Source organism: Mangifera indica, chromosome 20, assembly GCF_011075055.1.
Source record: "Mangifera indica cultivar Alphonso chromosome 20, CATAS_Mindica_2.1, whole genome shotgun sequence".
Classification (NCBI taxonomy): domain Eukaryota; kingdom Viridiplantae; phylum Streptophyta; class Magnoliopsida; order Sapindales; family Anacardiaceae; genus Mangifera; species Mangifera indica.
Genome location: NC_058156.1, coordinates 2,479,818 through 2,503,406, shown reverse-complemented (window position 1 = coordinate 2,503,406; position 23,589 = coordinate 2,479,818). Strand labels below are relative to the sequence as shown.

Sequence of the window (23,589 nt, the reverse complement as noted above, 5' to 3'; positions counted from 1 at the left end):
ACTTATAAATAGGGGAAAAAATGAATTTTTTAAAATTTAATCACAAGGTTAAATTGTTAGTTTTTTCAACTAAAATAAGAAAATGATATAAATTTTTAAGATTTTATGATAAAATAATAATTTTATGTTTATTTTAATTAAAATTTTTAATAATAACGAAGTTATAAATAAATGTTTAAGCTTTTGAATTATTATCGACATAATTTTGAGATTAAGATTGTGTATTCGAATTATCAGTACATTGACATGCTCTCCAAATTCTATCAGATGCCACTCAAACACTTGTGATTGGTCAATGGATGTACAACCACGTAATATATTAGCTTATCCGAGCTCTGATTGGGCAGCGCCGTGGGATCAAAACAAGCTGTAGGCTCTATTCAATTTAACCTCACCATTGTTACATCTTTCCCTCGTATCCACAGATCTACTCCCGTGCTTGTGTTTCTCACTCTCTCTCACACAGCCAATACAAACATGTTACCTCGTAAATCTCTCAATTGGGTTCTAGCTTTTCTCCTGATTTCTCCTATGTGCTTCTCTGTTCCTGTCTCCCAAAACAACTACTATTGGTCTGCTAAGAAGAGGCACATGAGGGAGAAAGTACGCCAGATGTAAGTCCAATTCATTTATTTCATTTTTTAGTTGAGTTTTCATTTTCGATTAATGGGTTTGATCAGATGTTTTGATGTGATTTGAATTTTACCCAAATAAGTTACTTTTTCTATTTTTTCAGGTTCTATCATGCATATGAAAACTACTTAGCCTACGCATTTCCAGTAAGTTCATTGATTATGCTATGCTATGTTATGTTATGTTGTTTATTTATTTGGAGGTGATTTTGAACTTTATTCTACTCTTTTGCAGCACGATGAACTGAAGCCTCTGACCAAAAGTTTCACGGACTCCTTAAGTGAGCTTGGAAATCTGAAGGTAATTTTGTATTGGTTGAGAGCAGCATTAATTATTCGAAGGGAAAGTAACAATCTTTTTACTTGATATACAGCTTGAACACTTGCCACAAGACTATAATGGATCTGCCCTTACACTTATTGAGTCCTTGTCCAGGTATAATCTGCTATTAAGTTATGGATAATAAGGTTGTATCTGTTTAATCCCTGAATTTCTATTTCCTCCAATTTTGTGCATATTTTCTCTTTATTTTGATGCTTTATTTCTGCAATTGTAATTCTATTGAATCACTTTTCTAATTCAATTTCTCCTTCTTTGTCAGCCTTGTTATACTTGGAAACAACACAGAATTTGAACGGGCTGTTCTTTGGCTTTCTGAAAATTTGAAGTTTGATGTCGATGCAAGGATAAACCTTTTTGAGGTATCTGATTAAGATCTTGCATTTCAATTTTTAGATTTGGTTAGCTTGTGCTAGTTATCATGTGATTGTTAAGTTGTTCATTGATTTTGGTATACTCTGATTATTCTTGAAACTTAATGAGGCTGGTGGCAGTTATGAATGGAGGGGGCGATATTACACCAATAAATTTACCTTTGACATTTGTACTGATGTTACTTCTTTTTATTTCTGTCACATAGTGTAACATACGAGTTCTTGGAGGACTTGTTTCTGCCCATATGCTTGCAATTGACTCTGCAAATAGGTTGTTACAAGGATCTTACCAGAATCAGCTGCTTATTCTGGCTGAAGACTTAGGACGGCGTTTTCTTCCTGCATTTGACACACCTACTGGATTGCCATATGCATGGATTAATTTGAAGGTACTACCTAAAACATGATTAATATAAAGGATAATATGATGTTCAAATGTCATATACATTATTAGTTTTTTTTTTAAGTAATCTTATTGAAGCTATTTTGAATAGGACCATGCAATACTGGAAACATTTAATATTTTGCACTAATATATCTGTAGTGTATGAACAAATATATTTAGAGGGTCACTGAAAAATCTACTTGATAATGGTTAATCTATCCTATAAAATACTCTTCTGGTTTTAGACAAAAAAATGTTGTTTCATTTTGCAAATGCCAAAGGACAAATATGCTACAGTCAAGGAGTAATAGGAAGGTTTTTTAGGTGGTTATAGTTCAATGACTAAAAATGCCAAGGATGTGATAAGCTTTAGCCAAGCAACCTCTAAGAATTAGTCTAACCATAGAAGAAGCTCAGAAAAAGCTGAGTAGAGTGTAGCATTTATATGTTGATGCTTTTACTCTCTGTTTTTCGACATATGTGCAGCGGAATTACTTGCTTGCATTTAACACTATAATTTTGATAAAAAATTCCATATAATTTTGATAAAAAATTCCATATAATTTTTGGGAAGTATGAGTATGTCCTGGTTTTGTTTGTAAGAAGGATATATGACTCCACATCAATGCGAAATTCTGTGGACAGTATGGAGTGATGGAGAATGAGACTACTGAAACCAGCACCTCAGGGTGTGGTAAGGAACTTATCATTCATGCTGTGAGATGGATTCATCCAAGCCTTTTTCTTTCCTAAAATTTGTCGACTTCTGCATCTGAATCTAGGTTCTCTGATCCTTGAAATGGGAGCATTGTCAAGATTGACCGGTAATCCCATATATGAATCTGCAGCTTTACGGGCTCTACGTAAATTATGGAGCATGCGCAGTTCTATAAATCTATTAGGAACAACATTGGATGTGATAACTGGCCAATGGATTGAGTACTCATCTGGTATTGGGGCTGGTATGTGTGCTCCAGGCTTTCATTTTCTTTAAGTGGAAAGTTCTATCTCATGAATTCATAGTTGCTGAAGTAGATCAGCTTCATCAGTTGATCTTTTCATCTCTATTGCACAATCTTGATCATTCTGATTCTGGATTCTGTTATGCATCTTAAGGGGTTGATTCATTCTATGAGTATTTGTTCAAGGCTTACATTCTTTTTGGAAAGGAGGATCTTTGGAAAATGTTTCATTCTGCTTATCTTGCTGTACAGAAATATTTCAGATATGGCCCATGGTACTATACTAAGCACATATGTTCTAGTTTAGTTGAATATTTTATCATGTTTCTCACGTTGTTATTAATTTTATTCTGAGTCTTTTTGAACTTTGCCAACCAGTCATCCATGTTTTTCACCACATATTATTAGTATAAACAAAACTGATACATGAAGGCCAGATAAGTGTTTTGAATTTATCATAGACAAATTTTCAAGGACTTTCACCAGAGTGAGAGGCTGACCTAGTTTTGGTTTATTCTCTGTTGTTTATAAAATGTAAAACAGCTAGTTATTGTTAAATAATAATACCTAACTTTTTTTATTAAAAGTAAGATTTATTGTCTTCACTCCGTGCTAAAATTGGTATATTGTAAAGCTACTCAACAACATACAACTTCCAAGTCCAAAGATCCAATATAATAACATATTATGAATTTAGGAGAAGAAACAGAAAAAATAAGATGATTAATCACAGTTATAGCTTCTGAGGATTCTTCATGATTGATTTGCTGTGTATGACTGTTATATAGGTACCATGAAGCAGATATGAGGACAGGAAAAGCAACTTATTGGCAGCTTACAAGTCTTCAAGCATTTTGGCCTGGTCTACAAGTAAGTGAAATTCTCTACATCTCTTCAAGTGAAATTTGAGTCCTAGAGAAGAATTACTTGACTCTATATTTGAATTCTTAAATTAGGTTCTTGTTGGGGATATTGCTGCTGCTAATTCATCACACCGTGAATTTGTTTACATCTGGAAGAAGTTTGGTGTACTACCTGAAAGGTGTGATACTTTCTGCTGTTGTATGAATACAACACATTTTATTGTTTTACTTTATGTGGCTCACTCTTGATTCCAGTATTCTATGGTTTTTTTTTTTTAAATTTTGCCTGAAAATACTTTCAGGTATTTGCTGGATCATCAAAGTTTACATCCTACCGAGAAGTATTATCCTCTGCGTCCTGAGTTGGCAGAGTCTACTTTCTACCTATATCACGCAACCAAAGGTCTGGTTATCTTTTCTATTAGTCATTCTTGCTTTTTGATTGACCTTTATTCCTTTTTATTCAAATAAATTTTGTTTAAAAGTGTGAAATTTGTGCTTATGAACCATGTAAAATATAGAGTAGCCACAAAGTAGTATGGGGTGCTGTTTTGATACTGTTATTGATATTATAAGTTCAAACAATTTCTGTAGTGTATCAGCTTACAAAGTATAATTAGGTTGACGATACATTTATGCATTGCTAATTCTAGTATACATGCATGTAGGATGCATGTTCTTCACTAGGTTAATTTAATTCGAGGACTGTCTAGTTTTAGCTTATTGCAGATACATCACATATAGCTTACTAAATGATCATGGCATATAGGTCCTGCCACAGCAATTTTTTACTTTCTGTTTTTAGCTTAGACATGTGTTTTTGATTGCTGTCACTTATATCAGATCCATGGTACTTACAAGTTGGAGAATCAATTGTGAGTTCTCTTAATTCACACACAAAAGTGGAAGGGGGGTTTGCGAGCATTAGAGATGTGACCACAATGCAATTGGAAGATCATCAACATAGTTTCTTTCTTGCTGAAACGTGAGGTTCTTTATTCTATTTCAAGAAAAATGAATTGCAATTTTGAGTTGTTAATTGTGTTTGATAAAAATCTCATTTTTGCAGGTGCAAGTATCTATACCTTCTCTTCGATGATTCCTTTTTGGTTGACCGAAATTACATATTCACAACTGAAGGTCATCCACTTCCAGTTTTGAGTTCTTGGCACGAAAGGCTTCCAGAGGCCTACATCCCAACGAACTGGACTTTTCTGAAGGTATTCCTTCTACCCTGCGAATGCATGATGATTAATTTACTTTTCTGAAAGGTACACCTTCATATTATGGATCCAGATTCCATCAAATATATCTGCAAACTTTTTCCTCTAATGGCTTGCACAATGATGTAAATATTCTTCATTTTGCATATCCATTAGCCCTTGGCACTTACAGTTTGGTTTATCATTGTATTTTCCTAAGTATTTATAAATCAGAATGCATAGGCTGATGAACCTACAATTATGCAGAGTGAAAAGCCGACTAGACGAGCAAGTGCAATGACTTTGCAAGTCTGTCCAGCTACTTTAAATTCTCGACATGGCAGTCAACTGGTTGAGAGTGCTTGTCACATTCCTGATGCTCGTATCAATCACAAGTGCTTCAGTGATGAAGAATGCGGGGTTGACTCAACTAGTTGTAGAAGAAGATCATGTAGCATGGCTGGTTTCTGTGGTCTCTGGTTAATGTGATTTTTACCTGTACATTATTACCACATTCTTTCTACATAAGAGAATTAATTCTTCCTTTTCAAAGATAATTTCTCTCTACAGGTATGTAAACTTAGAGCAGAAAATAGAAAAAGAAAGGACAGATGCACATTACAGAAATTTTACATAGTAAGGCCATTTATATTTTGAGTTCGTCCCTCAGTATTTTCGTTTAAATCTAAAGGGAAAAAATATATATTGTTAATGGACAAAACATGACTAATAAAGAGCGTGGAATATGACAAATTAGTCATGCTTTTACTAATGGAATGAAAAGTGTCACCGTAAAGATGAATAGTATTATCAGTAGGGGTGGATATATTAAGTTCAATTTGAATAAAAAATAGTTTGGTTCGAATTTGATTCAAATTTATCGAGCCAACATTAAGAACGGTTTGAGTTTGGTTCAAATAAAAATAGTTTAGTTTTAGTTTGATTCGAGTTTGGTTTGAATTTATGATTTAAATATATGGGTTAAATTTGTGATTTGAATTTATGATTTATGGACAAAATAATGATATTTAATAATTATTTAACATAGTTTAAATTAAGTTATGAGTTAAGTTTGAATTGAATTAAATCATTTATCTAGTTTATGAGTTAAATCAAATTAAACTTTTTTAACTTGAATTTGATTTATATTCAAAGTATATAAATTTGAATCGAATTGAGTTGATTTTCAAGTTCAAATTAGCTCAATTTAGTTGTCAGAGAATAATATAAACCAAACTTGAGTTGATATGTCAAATTGAAGCCTTAATTCAGATTCAGTTTGATGAATTTGAATTAAATTAAACACGAAACTAAACTAAACCGATTTGACCCATTTTACAGTGAGCCTAACTCAAATAAAGGACAAATCCAAGTTTTTCAACTAAAACTTTCAAGGTTAACATCTTAAGTTAGATTAACACTCAATTTTCTAGTTGTCATTTATTTGGTACAAATATTTATCATTCACCCATCATGTGGATTATCACGGATTATAGATTATTAGATCTAGGTTCATCCATGATAAGTTAATTTGATCCGATTTAATTTAACTGTCAAGGGTAGTTATAAGAGAAAATTGGAGGGCAGTTGGACACATATATTGTCCAAACTGCCTCCCAATAGTTGGACATATATATTTTTGTATTAGATGAACCTTCCTCTTCTTCTTCTTCTTCTTCTTCTCCTTCTCCTGCAAAACCAAAAAACACAAATCCTATCTCCCAATGAAAATCAGTATGTGGGGAAATGCCATCGTGAAAATAGACTAATGTCAACGTCTCGCGTCATATTTGAATGGGCTTCATCGGAATTGAATCCGAGTACGTAAATTTAATATTTATAGTAATTTATAGAATTTAATTTTTGGCATCATTGTTCTCAACATTGGTATCAGAGCCTTAGGTTACGTATATGCCATATTATCTGTGAATTGTATTGTGTATTCTATGCAAATTAGAATCTGTAGATTGAAATTTTAATTAAAAATTCGTTTTGGAGACAAAGTCAATTTGGCCAAAATTGCATGAAATTGGTGTCGGAAAACATGTTGGATGGTTGATTGGAATTGTGTTACATGCGTTGAAATTAACAACCAGTTGAATTATCACTAGAATTGACCAAAATAGAGCCAAAATCGAGACCAAAAGGGGTCTTTTTCTAGTTGTTGTATTGCTGGGATCCGACAATATTGGAGGTCACCATTGGCACAAGAAGACTCTCCGACATGTGGGTTACAAAGCCCCATGGTGCCGTCGTTGAAAAGTTACTAGAAATAGGCCAATTGAATGGATAAAAAACCTAGGGTTCATCACGCAAAACCAGATTACAATTGAGTTAGGAAAACTCAATTACCCAAACTATTGGTCAAAGGGTTGGTCAATGCCCATTGGTCAATGGGTCAACTTGCTTGGTCAATCAGGTTAAATCGATCAACACCACTCAGGTCAGTTGATTGGTCAATGGTCAAAAGGTTGACTGTCACCGTTGACCAGTGCATGGAGGCGCGTGACAACTTGCTTACGACACTTAGTGGCATATGCCAGCGCGTGAGTCTTTTCCCGACGCGTGGTGGTGCGTGTAAACTGTGTGACGACATGTGGAGGCATGTGCAAAGTCAACTCAGCGCGTGAAATCGCATATGGACATATTTTGGTGCATGACAACGCGTGAACACCTTTTACCGGTGTGTTTTGATGCACAAAACTTGTTTCCGGTCCTTAGAAGTTGTGTAATGTTTGGATCTGTATATGAGATGCGTTTAGGTCTTATGGCACATAAAGACATGTAATACTTAATTCTGACTCCCAAAAACACATATTGGTGTTTCAAAATACATATTTCTACTTCATGCAAGTTTGTTAACTAGGGACCATCACATTGCATGTTGAGACTATTAATAATCTGTTGAACTCTCTTAATTGGAAAAAAGATAATACATAGTATAATAAAATCCATATATGAATATGTGCCCTGTAATCAATGATCTTGTTCGGGATAAGAATTTGAAACTTTTGGGACTGAGTGGATTTATTATAGCTTGTTATAGAGTAACACTTAAGAATGCATGAGAGAATATTCACTACTTTGACGTTATTCTAAAAATTAATGAAATGAGAGGTATTTGACCGACTTCAAATTTCATAGACTTTATTATGGATAAAGTGACTCTAAGATTAATACAAGTTGATAAAATGGTCCTAGTCAAAATAGATGATACATTTATTGTATCATATATTTGTTAAATGTGGGATTCTGAAATTGGTAAAATTTAGTAAAATTCTCATCTAAAATTAATATTGACACAATTAGATTAAAGTTTAAAATGTTAAACATTTGTGTTATGGAAGATGATTGGGAACATAGTAAACTTTTGATTCTGTCTTGTGTGAAATATTTTAAATTTTAATGTGTGATTATGATAACTGATATGTATTTGATTGCGTTGATAACATTGTGTCTAATATATATGTCTTTGTGATCTAGTTAACTGTAACATCCTAGAAAATGACGGTTGATTTAAATGAGAATGATACTGAATAGTGAGAATTTCAACATGTGACATTGAAAATGCACAATATCCTAGATGAGCAAAAAGTTTTGGAAGCCGTAGATCAGGTTAATATAGAATCGCGATTAATTAAGGGATAGAAACCCAAATGAGTGTCTTACACAAACATGATATAGACGTATTATCACCCATGTAAGAAGCAAGACTCACTTCATGTGAATCTTGATTAGTTTCATGAATAATGATCTAGTATATATGTACCAGTAATGTTTAACTATATATGTCATAAGTATGGTTTTGATTGAAAAGTTTAGAAGAATTATAGTCCTTAAATAAAGACAATTGATTGTTGAATTTGATTAAATGTCAAATCTGATTATAGAACTAAAATCAGCTAGGCGCAACCTGACACATGAATAGTAGGTTCATTTAGAAATGCTATCTCTTCCCGATAGTAGGAGCGTATAAAGGTGCATATGACCCACAATAAGAAAAGAAAGACTTTTGTTAGTTGTTCTTGCCACATAGAACTAGAGGACAAATGCCTTTGAGGCAGCTAAACTTGATACTCGTGCATGCGATACAGAATCAAGTTTCAAAAGTGAGTGGCTTAAGTCCAAGTGTGAGAAGAAGATCATATAATGCTTAAAGAACAAAAACAAGGAATTAAAATGGGGAATGACAAAAATACTGGAAGAAAAGACAAAAATAAGATGAATAATTACAATAGAAGCAATAAGGGTCATATTGCTTGTGAATGAACGGTGCTGAAAATGATAATCCCGTTTTACATAAAGTGATGAAACTTTATTTTCTAGTACTATGACATTAACTAAGTAGAATCCTATATGGAACATGGACTCAAAAACCACCGACCAAATAGCTCATGATAGAAGATCTTTAATAGATTTCTATCGAATTCTAAATAAAGTGAATTGGATATATATAGACAACAACACAAAGGTTGTAATAAGAAGAATGAACACGAGCAAATGAGTTTTGGAGGTGGTCAAATCCTATACCTACATAAAATTTAATATGCTCCAAATATTTGATAAATCTTGGTCAAAGTACTTGTTCTTCTCAAATTAGGATATAGTTTGAATTTTTCTGGTTTTTTTATTGAAATACGATAATATTGACTTCTATATATTTGGTTTGTTAGTTGAATGGTTATATGGTGTTTGTACATTTTTGTAATGTTAAGTTTTTTCATTATTTGCTTCTTCTATATATATAGATATGAATGTAAATATATGATATGTTAAATTAGGGCACGGTGGCTAAGGTGGGTTGAATTAATTGGCCTATAAAAGTTTATTAGGAACTTTCACATAAATAGAATTGTTTATATATGAGCATTGTCTAGCTAGAAAAACTTCTAAATAAAAAAAACCATTTAACAAAGTTGTAAGAGCTTAACTTCCTTTGCAATTTATATATTTAGATATATGTTTTCCTACGAGTGTAAAGTTTGAGGAAGTATCTGATATTTCATTACTTGTATTGATGATAATGTTTGATTCAGTCTTGTCTACTTGATCTCTCATGAGTCAGAAGCAGTAGACTACTTTAGACACTATATATATAAAAAACTGAGGTTGGGGTTTAATTAGACAAACTGGATAAGAATTCTAAGAACTTAGTAAGGTCTTGAGCATTTATCTGAAAAGTTAAAAGAACTGAGTAATGAAAAAGAAATAGTATGACAAATAGTGATTTCGAGAACTTTGCAACAAACTAGTGTAACAAAGAAGAGTAATTGAACTCTATTAAAAATGGTTAGGTCAATGAAGGCGTAAGCAAAACATCAAGTCACTTTGTGTTGATGTGATGTTTATTACTACTGGTGTATCTAACCGAGTGTCTACTAAACCAATTGCTTCCACTCCCTATGAGCTATGATTAGATAGAAAACTTGAGTCAATTAATTGCAACCTTAGTGGTTAGCAAAGTTTATCCATAGCTTTCCCCATAAGTTTGAACAATTGGGACTGAGAAAAAATGAATGTATCTTTATCAAATACATTGAACACTCCAAAAGGTATGTGTTCATTAGGGAGGATTTCATTGGAAGATTGACTAAAATGTATTATGAGATACTATATTCATAGAAGATATTTTTCTTAATAGGGATGATGTTGATAAAATGTTTCATCTGAATAAAATGAGAAAAGAATGAGGATGGGTATATTTTAGTGACCATTAGTTGAGTCCTAAGAAATAAGACTTATACTTATTCTAGATAGTGGGAGTAAATGCAATTGAGCCCTAACCTATTTCGGATAGTGGGAGTAATGATTCTCAATTGCTTGTTTCATTTATCTTAACCTAATGAGAGTATTGAGATTAAACTTTAATCTATTTGGATTGTGGGAGTGTTAATCCTCAATTGCATTGGAGTGGATATCCCAAAGTATTCAAGTGATGTTTTAAATTGAAAACAAAGTTTTCATAAACACTTCCTAAGATGATGAAGAACTTAAAATAATAAAAGAAATTGTCTCATCCTTTGATAAGAAAATTTTGAAATGCATTGAAAAAAGAGATGAAATACAAAAAAAACAAACTAATTCTAGGTTTTGGTTGACTTATCATCGGATCAAAAATTCATTGAAAATAAATAGGTTTCCTGAATCAGTGGTAAGACGGATGACTCAATAAATATATATAATTTCGCTTTATAGCAAAAAATTATACCCAATGAGAAGGTATAGATTGTGAAAAATGATATTTTCGTTATTTATAAGATTTACTTCAATATATTTGATTCTAGTTGTAGTAACATATTTAAATTTAAAATTACACCAGATAAATGTCAAGACAACTTTTGTTAGTAGAGAACTTGACAAAGACATCTGCGTGAAACGAGATATAGATCTTATTGTTATAAGTCTGAAGTACAGAGTGTGTAAGCTTTAAGGACGTTGAATGACCTAAAACTGTCATTTAGACATTGGTACTTGAAATTTCATAAGTGCTAGTATTTTATAATTTTAAAATGATTTATCAAGACCACTATGTCTATGTGACGAAGTCTGATGACAAATTTATAATTCTATCAATATGTGTGATAATATGTAGATAGCTAGAAATGATTTGAAGTAAGTGATGATTATCAAAGGATGGTTGTCCATACTTCTGATTGTAGGATATAAGAAAACAGATTACGTATTATGAATTAAAATCTAGAGGAATTGTTTAAAGAAACTTTTGACTCTGTCATAAGAGTATAATATTCAAAAGATTTTAGAATAATCTAATATAGTATACTATGAACTCGTTGATATTCCTATGTCAAAATGACAAATTATTAAGCCAAGAGAGATAAGTCCCATAACTTAAGATAGAAGTAGAGAATTATCAATAGTTATCTATTCAGATGTCATTAGATGTATTATATATGCTATGATACATGTATGCCTAAATATTTATTTTTGTTGTTTGGCTGGTTTGTTGATATAGGTAAATGTTGAAAAGAACACAAAAAGGTTGTCTATAGAATATTGATATTTTTAAAGGCTCTGTAGATTATTGACTATGTGATTAAGGATCATATTTACGTTTGATTGATCGTTGAGATACTAGTTGGGGAAGTGCTTTTAAACCAACGCAAATTAAATTAAGGCTATGTTTTTCTTACTTCAAAATGACCCATATCTTTGAGTGATAAGAAACAGAGATGCTTAGTCTTATCCACATCAGAAGCCAAATATATAGTTTGTTCAGTAAATATGCAAGAAACTGTTTGGTTAAAGAAGATTCTCTGTGAATTTGAGTAAATAGGACGATATTGTCATAGTAATAATTATCTGTTAAAATAAAAGATCATAAATTTTTATAGGATAACCAAACGTATTGACATTAGACATAATTCTACGCATTGTATAGTTATTGATCCTTTGATCGAGATTGTTCCAAAAAAAGTATATCTTATACATGTTAAATCTCTTGGATTGCATAGACTATATTTGATAAATGTTAAGCTTATATATTGTATTGGTGACATAATGTCAGAACCTATGAATTCAAGTTTATTTTATGTTTTAAATTTGCGTTCCAAAATTTTTGGGTTTTTACTGTATACACATTATTTTTAGCTCAACAAGATTATAATATCACACAAGTTAGAGATTGACTTACTCACACGAGCAATCGCCTTTGATGTTGAGAGAACAAGTAAAGATAAGACATTATTCTTAAGAAATGTGATGCTGAGAAAACATGTCAATGTGAGACAATTTTCTCAAGAAAATATTTATTGAAGTTAAAATGTCACTTTGATAATCGATCAAGACGAGGTCACAAATAAATATATTTAAAAATACCCAATTTGGATTCCCCATGTCCAAATAACTTGTGAATGTCATATGTGAGTTCTTAATATGGATAAATATCTACAAGTGTGGAGATGATTAAGAACTCAGATTAGGTGTTGGGTGTAGTAACTAAACTAAGATATCTATAATGTTGTGAATGATATTTGAGAAAATACACACTGTAGCATATGATTTATACCATGTGTGCATTAGTAAGACGACCAGTTAAAGTAGTGAGAGGATGAATCTCTACTCCCTTATTGTGTGAGACTTTATGAGGATTGCCTCATATTGGTATCATTTGACTTTTTGCTATTGTTTGATGTTTACTCTCAGTGTTGCTATCATAGCTTAAAACTTATGGTCATGTATGAATCGGTCTATAGAACATGACTAGAAAAATAGTTAAGTTTGAATTAAAAGTTTCGAGTAGAAAAAGAAGATTTATATGTTACGTATGTCCATTGACCAGCCGATCATGTCACTCATATACGAGATTAGACTTGATCATAGATACATATAAAAATAACACAATGATAAATGAGGGATTAAAGGGAGCTAATGTTATCGAGTAAGTCTGGGGTGCTACGAGCCTAATGTTTTTGTTTTATTTTAGTCAGATTAAAACAGCTTTGCTATTCCTAATAGATGTATAGTATTTAGCTCCCAAGTACAGGTTACTCGCGAGGTCACATGACACATTTGCAAGTATAAAACGTATCATTATATAGGATTTCTATAACTAAGTATTTGATTCAGGACTTCCGTCATGTGTAAGTGGGAGATATTGGATCTGGTCCACCCATGACAACTCGACCTGATCCAATTTAATTTAACTGCCAATGACAGTTATAAGAGAAAGTTGGAGGGTAGTTGAACATATATAAATTGTCTAAATTGCCTCCCCATCGATGTAACATTATTTTTTTATCAGATGAACCTTTTTCTTCTTCTTCCTCTCTTGCAGAACCAAAAAGCACATATCCTGTCTCCCAATGAAAATCAATACATAGGCAAATAGTGTCGTGGAAATAGACTAATGTCAATGTCTTGCATTATATTCGAATAGGCTTCGTCAGAATTGAATCGGAGTACGTAAATTAAATATTTACAATAATTCACAGAACTTAATTTTTGGCATCATTACTCCCAACATAGATTGAAAACAAGATTCAGTGCAATAAATGAATGATTAAGAGTTTTTACACTGTTTAGTTAGAAATGAAGAGGACTCACAAGTTTTAGAATAGGTTGGAAGACTTATTCTCATCTATTAATTTTGAAAAATCTAATTTCACTGATCTATTATTACTATTAGGAGTTGTTTGGTGCATGGTTAATGAAGATTATCTTGATAATATATTTTTTATTACTTATATTACCTTATTTGATTTGTCAATAATCAAATATTATAATAATATTCTATTATCAATAGTGATATGATAGATAATATAGATGGTAATCTGATTACTATATTCACCTTAGGTATTAAAAGATTATCAAAGTTATTTTAATTTTTTTATGATGATATTCTTATGGGCAAATGACTTATTTCTATCTAAGGTTTAGTAAAAACCTAAAGTAACCGTTGTTAACTTTTGAAAACCTAAATACCCACCTATTTGATAGTTTGGATGTTATAGTCAAGGGTGAAATTATCATTTAGAATTGTTATTTAAACAAAGAAAAAATTATTTTTTTCCCCTTTTAGTTTCAAAAACTAATCATTTCCCTTCTAGCTTAATTTTAAAAAATTAATCTTTCACTTCCACTAGACATGTCAATTATGTCAGGCCAAATAGAGATCCAATTCGAAGCATGAATTTAAAACTCAACTCGATAAGGTTCGGCTTGACAATATAGTGTGTCGGGCCTAGCCTATGTGCTTTTCGGGGAAGGTCATAAGTTTTAATATTAAGTCTATGGGCTGATCTGGCCCGACCCATTACTATTTAAAAAATGAAAATTAAAAAAAAAATCAAAGGGCAACGACTTCTGCCAAAGTAGAAGCCTTTAACTTTATTTTTTTAAACTTTACTTATTTTTTTTTTCCTATATAAAGCAATCCAACTCTTCTTTAATTTTTATTTCAATCAATTTCAATTTTTTTATTATATTTTTAATCTCATTTTCTCTCATCAACTCTCTTTTGAAAACTATCTGAATTCACAAATAATAATTCTGTGTTTATAATTTCATTTTCATTTCAATTTTATCATTACAAAATATTATAAATAGATTCAATGTCAAAAGAATTCAGAGATTTGAATATTAAAAATGAGTAGATAAATGGTATAGTATATATATTTTATTTATGTTTGTAATTTATATAGTGTGTAAATTAATTTATTGATACTATATTATAAATTTATAATGTTTTTCATCATATAACCATAATATTTCTCTGTCACAAATGAGGAATTATAAATAAAATATTCAAGGTATTGTCTTCGGTTTTAATAATTAAAAAATAATTTATATTTAAAAATTCTATTAAAAATTTGTTTAAATTGGTCGGGTAACCCCATTAAGGCCCAACCTTATATATAAGGCTAGGCCTTGGGCCTTCACATATTAATGGTTGGCTCGGCCCGGTGGCCCATTATTGTGTGGGCCTCGGGTCCGACCCAACCTATTAGCTTGATGTATTGAGTCGGAGTCGGCCTGACCCAATGACACCTCTAAACCCCACCATATATACTTTTTAAGGTTTTATGTTTTAGAATAAACAGTCACCCCTCTCAACCATGAAACATTGTACTTTCACTCCCAAAATTTTCATTCCATCTTTTTGACGAACGTTCTTTCTATTATTCCTCTGCGACGACATCTCCCCCTTCTTTGGTGGTTTCTTGACATGAAAATCATCAAAAATCTGATCGAAATAGTCAAATTTTTACATACAAATTTGTGTAAGAAAATCTAGCCATTTCGATAGAATTTTTGGTGGTTTTTGCATCGGGAAACCACCAGAGAGGGGAGGAGATGCTATTGGACAGGAATGCAGGAAAGAATGGTCATCAGAAAGATGAAATGAAATTTTTAGGACGTAAGTGCAATGTTTCAAAGTTTGAGAGGGTAATTGTTCATTCTAAAATATAAAAGTTAAAATCCATATATGGTGGGGGTGAAAGATTAATTTTTTTGAAATTAAGCTAAGAGAAAATTTTTAGTTTTTAAAACTAAAAGGAAAAAAAAAATTATTTTTTTCGTTTAAATAAAAATTATAAATAATAATTTTACTCTTAGCTATAACAATTAAAACTAACTAATGGGTGAGTATTTAAGTTTTCGAAAGTTAGCAATGGTTACTTTGAGTTTTCATTATACTTTGAGTGGGAATAAGTCTTTTGGCCTATTCTTATTTATTAATTTTTTAAGAAAAATAACAATATTTTTAATTAATATATCAATTAATATAAAAAATATTTTTAAATAATTATACTTTGAGAGTATTTAAATAAAATAATTTATTGACATTTTTTTATTATCTTTTATATTAATTACTTATATTTATCAAATATAACAATTATTTACACTTAGTGATTTTCTACTCTTTTAATTTTAGTAATTAAATATAACTCAAACCAAACGCTTTTTAGAGGAATGAGTTATTTATAACGGCATAAATGTCATTGTATTGGTTGAATATTAAAATGGTTTTAAATTTAAAAATAATAATTTTATAAAGAGAAATCTGTACGAAATAAATGTAAAGCTCCTAACTCTAGCCCTCCCTTACTGCAAATATTTTACAATTTTACTTCGCAAGGTTTCGAGTCTCCACACAAGTAGCTCTCCTCTCTCTCTTTTTCTCACCTCTCAAATCTAACATAAAACTTACGTAAGAAACTGAGAAGTATAAAGAGAGAAATTGAAGTCCAATCTAAGAAAAACTCAAAGTTTTTTTAAGTTTCTTTGCAGTTATGGAGACAAGATTTGCCCCGTTCAACTGATGGCGAGTTGCATTACGTTCCGTCGAGCATTCAGTGTCCTTCGCTGGTGTTTTGAATTTCTAGTCTTACGTTTAATTTTGTGTTTGATTTTTTCCTCTCAAGGAATTGGGTTTAAATTTTGACGTAATCACATTGGTAAATTATACCTTTTTTTTTTTTAAGCCAAAGGACTATTTCCCACCAAACTTTTGATAAAAAACAAATATATATCTACTGTAGTTAAAAAACTTAAATATCTATCCAACGTTTAGTCCATTATTATACATCAAAATTTTTTTTATTAGAGTTAAAATAATTAAAATTATATCTTATTTTTAAAAAATTAACAATTTCTCCAAGATTAAGGTTTAAAACAATTCACTTTTCCCTTATAGGATATGATATCTTGAAATTCAACTACTTTCTCTGGTGAATAACAATCCTCCTCTTTGATATTTCTCTTTTGATGGTGTTCATTCCTAAAGGACAAAATCTTTATCTGAATGATGAATGTCATCCTTTGTTACTATTCGTCGTCCGTAGGAGAAGAGAGAGACAGTGATGGAGATGGTGGTTTGGTTTAGGCTAGAAACCGACAATTGCCATTGATCGTAGAGGTGAAGAAAAAAACTTAGGGATTCGAGAGGGAGGGGGGTTTCACTTTTCAAAGTTGAGGTCTGGGGTGAAATTTAAATGTTCAAAACCCTAGGAAAAGATGAAAAAAATTATATATATCTTTAATATTATTCTTAAAATGACAGTTTTATCTTTATATTTAACGACAATTTTAACGAAAGTTTAGGGATAAGTGGGTATTTATATTTTTGAACTACTACAAGTGTGTGCTTTTAAGATTAAGTTAAAACTTGGGTGGAAAATAGTCCTTTGACCCTTTTTTTTTTTTGTACAAACATCATTCAACTAAAAATAAAATTATGCGTATAAATAAATTTTATAAATTTATCTGCACAAATTAAAATGATATCTTTGTAATTGGGTAAGATGATTGTTTACTTTTTTCCTCTTAACAAATGTTATCATCTTAGTTTATATATGTAGCATTATTCTTCAATTAAAATAGTAAAAGTGTTTAATTCTAAAAAGCAATGTTATTAATAACTAGTTTTAAATACATATTTATATGATATATTATCATATAATTAAATATTATTTTTTAATTTAAAATTATTTAATTAATTTAAGTTAAAAACATATAATTTTATTGAATTTTAATAGTGATCTTTTTACTAATTAAATCATGAAAGTACCATAGAAAAATCCCGAATAATGAATTAAAATATATGAAATGATTTAATTATAAATCTTAAACCTTATACTTTATCTTTCACCATAAATTAGATTAAATTTAGGTTTTCTCATTAAAATTCAAATATTTACCTACTTATTAATTTTAGGGAAATTATATTAAATGCCTATTTTTCCTATTCTTAAGTAAAAATACTCATTTTTCCTATTTTTAAGTAAAAATGCCTTAAACTTTTTTCAAAATACCAAAATTACTTTTCACCATATCTATATAAACGCTCACTCACTCTTATTATACACACTTCTCATATTACTCAAATACTCACTCTCACTCTCATTTTTTTTTAATATCAATTACTACAAGTTCGTATTTCTGAATTCAAATAAAAAAAATTTTCGTGAAAAAAAAGGTATTTATACGAATCTTAACTCAAAACTTAATTTTATTTATTAAATCTAGTTTGTATGTCATGTAAATAGGGTATTTGAATATTATATAATAATTTATGGGTTAAATGAAATGTTAAAAAAATATGGAGGACATTTTGATGTTACACATTACATAAAGGATTTAAATAACATGTTAAAAATATATAGGTATATTTTGATACAAAACAACATATAAGGGTGTTAAATGAAGTGTTAGATAATTATGAGGGGTCAAATGAAATGTTATAAAAATATGAGAGGTATTTTGATATTAAATATTGTAAGAGCATTATAAATGAAATTTTAGGAATAAATAGATACATTTTGATATGAAACAACATACAACGATGTTAAATGAAATATTAGGTAATTAAATGGGGTAAAATGAAATATTAGAAAAATATAGAGGTATTTTGATATTACATTATATATGTAAGATTTAAATAATAGGTTAAGAATAGATAGATACATTTTGATACGAGACAACATACAAGGGTGTTAAATGAAAGGTTAGATAATTAGAGGGGGTTAAAAAAATTTTAAGAAAAATATGAGGGTATTTTAATATTACATAATATATGAAGGATTTAAATAACATGTTAAGAATAGATAGATAAATTTTGATACAGACAATATACGAGAGTATTAAATGAAAGGTTAGATAAGTATGAGAGGTAAATGAAATGTTACAAAAATATAAGAGGTATTTTGATATTAAACATTGTAAGAACGTTTTAAATGAAATGTTAAGAATAGATAGATGCATTTTGATACAAGATAACATACAAGAGTGTAAAATAAAATGCTAGATAATTATAAGGGGTTAAATAAAATATTAAAAAAATATGAGGAGTATTTTGATATTAAACATTGTAAGAACATTTTAAATGATATGTTAAGAATAAATGGATGCATTTTAATACAAGATAACAAACAAGAGTGTTAAATAAAACGTTAGATAATTGTAGGGGGTTTAAAAAATATTTAAAAAATATAAGGGGTATTTTGATGTTAAACATTGTAAGAACGTTTTAAATAAAATGTTAAGAATAGATAAATGCATTTTGATACAAGATAACATACAAAGTTGTTAAATAAAATGTTAATAATTATAAGGGGTTAAATAAAATATTAAAAAAATATTAAAGGTATTTTGATATTAATCATTGCACAACTGTTTTAAATAGATATTGTAGATTTTTTCTTATAAATGATTAATTTTTTCCAAAAATTTGTCATTGTAGGATTGAAAATTAAAATGAATGGTTACGCATCGGTTTGTTACCAAGGATAATAGATTCAAGGTGATAACAACACAATGACATATATTGGAGGGTCTAAACTATTGATTAAAATTCCTTATTGAACAACATTTGAGAGATTTATTCAACTTTTGAAGGAGTTTTGCGATCTTGATCCAATTAAAAATTACCTTCAACTATCAATAAAACCAAGAAAACTTGAGTTCAACTGCCCTGTACAGATCCAAAATGATAAAGATGTCCACAGTCTTATTGATTTGTCTTAATACTTACATAAATGTATTCTTGTTTTTGTTACATGTACCCTAAATGAAGGACAAGAGGAAGAAGAAGATGATGAAGAAGAAATTAGTAGAGTGAGAAAAGAATATGATTTGAAAAACTTGATTGATTTTAGTAATGACCCATTGTACATTGCAAACTTATGGGCTCATTGAGAGAAAGATAGAGTTCCTGACTGGGGTGACTTTGATAGAAATGACATACCTGATATTCCTTTTGAAAAGACATAGCCCAAGTATAAGCCACTTGTTACCGAGGGTATGAACAATTTGCAGCTTGAAGATCCTATTTTGGGTGGTGAAAATTATTCTGGGTCATTTTTTGACAATATCCCCACTGATCCATTTAGGTGACTTCCTGATTTTTCTTTATAACCATCAACATCATCAGGTGGTACAAGATCGATCTAAGAAGAGAATGGTGTAAAGTTTGGTGATATTTTCCACAATAAACAACAATTGAAAGATATTGTGAAGTAATTTGCCCTACTGAAAGGATTTCAATTTTAGGTCAAAAAGTCTGATAAGGGGCGATGGGATATTAAGTGCAAGGCTGAAAATTGTCAGTGGTATATACATGCAACCAAATCCAAAGTTGGTGAAGTGTTTCAAATCAACCAAATGAATTCAACCTAGACATGTTCAGTTGATCAAATAATGCCACATTACAGACAAACTGGGGCTTGAACTTTAGGTCAATTAATGAGATCAAAGTTTCTATTGATTGATCGAATTTATCAGCCTAAAAAAATAATTGTGGACATCACCAATTAGTATAAAATTAACATTTCATATTCACAGGCTTAGTGGATAAGAAATTGGACTTTAAATTCATTGAGGGGTTCATCGGAGAAATCATTTATTCTCTTACTAGATTATTGTTATAATCTACAACGTACTAATTCGAGAACTATTACTTCTATTGAAACGGATGATAACCATCGATTTAAGTATTTTTTCATGGCATTAAGATGTTCCATTTGTGCATTTAGAGAATATCTCTGACCTATTATTTGCATTAACGCTGCTTTCCTTAAAAGTCAATATCTAGGTCATTTATTCCTTGCGATGGGCCTTGATGGTACTAACAAGATATATCCTATTGGTTTTGGTGTTGGTAAAAAAGAAGATCACGACACGTGGTATTGGTTTCTTAGAAATATTAAAGAATGCATCCATGACCTCTCCAAGTTGGCGATAATATCATATCGACATCATGTTATATACTCTACAATGGCTAAAGTCTTTTCAAATATTCACCATGGATGTTGTTGTCATCACCTTCTGTGTAGCATACGGGCTAAGTACAAATGAAACTTAAAGGTAACGTGTTTAAACAAGTATTGAAATTTTATTCTATTTAACATTTTTATACATTTTGATCATAACATTCTCATATTATTTACCACCTTGCAGGTTGCGGGTGCATATTAGAAAGTCACGAAATCATATACAGAAGCAAATTTTGAGGCTATAATGTAATCTCTTGATGTGATAACCCTCAAGCTGGGACTTATCTATGTGAGGTCAGATTTGAGCGTTGAAGTAGAACACACTTTCTGAGTCATCGATACAATATTATGACAACTAATATTGCGGAGTCATTTAACACCCTTATCAAACATGCACAGTGTCTACCTATCACGATGCTCGTCGAGTTCATTCGTGGTACCATACAATAATGGTTTTACGAGAGGAGAAACCATGCAAGTACGTACCCAATTGTTAATAACTATTTATTTGATAATGTATTGCTTCCCTTATGTTTGTTATTAACAAATGTGTTGTTAATATTTTTTCAAATTATAGATGAATGCCCTAACTTTGTCACCCCTTAGATGAAGGAGAAGATTAATCGTTATTTGTCAAAGTCTACACGCTTGGAGATTCAGCCAATTACATCTACTCAGTATCAAATTGTTGGTTTTGGTGGATATGTGGGCATTATGGACTTCAATGAAATGTCTTGTACATACAAAAAGTTTCAGCTTTCACGTATTTTGTGCAAACATGTCATTGTTGTTGCAAGACACATGAGGCTTATAAATGTCAATACATAGGTTCATCAATTCTTCTGCATCGAGTTCTACCGTGTAATATATTAGGAACTTGTCAATCCTTTTAGAAACCAATTAGAATGGTTGCATTCACCAGAAGAAAAAGTTATCCTGCCCCCCAACCCCCTCCCCCCCCCTCCGCCCCCGTTCTCAATAGTCATCATTCTAGTCACCCTTCCAACAGAAATCGACATCCTTCACAAGGAGAAAATGTTACACTCATGATTTACAGTGGTTGTAAGGAACCATGACATGTCTGAACCTAATGTAAAAGCCGAGCTCTGCCCCACAACGTTCATCCAAAAAAGGTAAAGGATCGAGATCTTGACAAATTGTTATTTAGTTTTATTAGTTATATGATTCATGAGTATTGTTCAAATAATATGTAATCGATGTATTTTCATTATTGTTTCAAATGTGTAATTGTATTCACATGAGATATAATAAATTTAGTATGAATAATTTCGTCATTTCATATTTGTTAGACTGAGCATTAATCTTCTAATTATTAGAATTAACTTTTCCTGATTTGATTAATGTATGTTTTACCTGAATTTATAAAAAATAATAAATTATGTCATTGAACCTAAACCATATTAAATAAACAATAATGAATTAACTCTTCCAAGCCATCTTGACATGTCCTACGAAGAATATGTGGGCACTCATCCAATGTTGTGAAACAGTCGAATGGTGATCATCCCGGTGTCGATGTAATATAGCCAAAAAAGAATCCACATGCTGAAATGGTATAAAAACCTTGAATTGAGTTAGTTATCGATGAATATTTAAAACTTTTAACCAAATTATATAGTACACAGAACTTACATTGTCGGTCAGCCACTCACGCAACTTTACCACAATCTGCTAGAAACAATCTTTTGACTTCGACCCGATGAAGTACACATCATGCACGTCGGATGTTGCAGCTTTGGTGTACCACGCAAGGAACGCATTCTTATGCTCTACAGCAGAGCATGGAATGGGTTGAAGTTGTTGTTTCACCTTCCCTTTGATTGGATTTATATAAGCATCGCGAACGAGCGGACCCTTTCGAATGATCCGATCGTGTGTTGTACGAATCAACTGCAAATACATACAACTATTAATTCATTATTTCATCTTACGTATCAATTATGAATTAATCGATTAATATTACCTTATCCATGTATGCTGGAGGAGGTTTAGCTGGAGAATTCTCTATCGTGGTCAAGTCAACCATGCATACCCCCTCGATGGACGGTAAAATTATAATTTTGAAATTATTAGTTATCAGAATATATGAATATTTATATACTAATTATAATGAATATACCTCAAGATGGCTGACATCGGAAACATCCTCTTGTAAGTCCTCCCCCTGTGAACTAATATCAATTGTCCTTTTACTAGAGCTGAGGATATCAATAAGTAACCATAACCACTCATCTTGAAAAGGAAACAAAACATTTTAAAATAAACATAATAACTGAAAAGACAAATTGATCAATGATATTTCACAAAAATAAAAGCGGTCAGGGAAAGTGTTCTTGGAGAACTCTCGATCGATGATGCCTCAATACCGGTACCCTATACGCATGAAAAGAACAAAATGGTAAATGACATTTCATATAAAATATAATAACTACAATAATTTTTATACCTCAGGTGAGGGATCTGAAGCAACAGGAGATCTGACCGAAAGACCTTTATGAGGAAGACCCTATATGAATATAAAATGAATTAATCAATGACAATTAATTAAAAAATAAAGTGCCACCGATAAGTGACATAC

At 30.9% G+C, this 23,589-nt stretch overlaps 1 protein-coding gene across 1 annotated transcript; it reads left to right on the top strand.

Annotated features, from left to right (window-relative positions):
- The first annotated feature begins 334 nt into the window (after positions 1-334).
- Positions 335-5,435, top strand: LOC123204956 (alpha-mannosidase I MNS5). The gene is made up of 15 exons (XM_044621782.1): positions 335-614; positions 737-779; positions 868-933; positions 1,007-1,068; positions 1,235-1,334; positions 1,553-1,735; positions 2,377-2,425; positions 2,514-2,693; positions 2,848-2,968; positions 3,482-3,563; positions 3,650-3,735; positions 3,859-3,959; positions 4,400-4,541; positions 4,626-4,776; positions 5,026-5,435. The coding sequence occupies exons 1-15, from the start codon at positions 478-480 to the stop codon at positions 5,245-5,247; spliced, it is 1,725 nt and encodes a 574-aa protein (XP_044477717.1). The 5' UTR covers positions 335-477; the 3' UTR covers positions 5,248-5,435.
- The last annotated feature ends 18,154 nt before the right edge of the window (positions 5,436-23,589 follow it).

Excerpts from the sequence above, each read along its gene's own strand:
- LOC123204956 (XM_044621782.1), top strand. The coding sequence starts at position 478 with ATGTTACCTCGTAAATCTCTCAATTGGGTTCTAGCTTTTCTCCTGATT. Across the intron at positions 2,969-3,481 it reads TATTTCAGATATGGCCCATG|GTACCATGAAGCAGATATGA; the intron begins GTACTATACTAA and ends ACTGTTATATAG. Across the intron at positions 3,960-4,399 it reads CCTATATCACGCAACCAAAG|ATCCATGGTACTTACAAGTT; the intron begins GTCTGGTTATCT and ends CACTTATATCAG.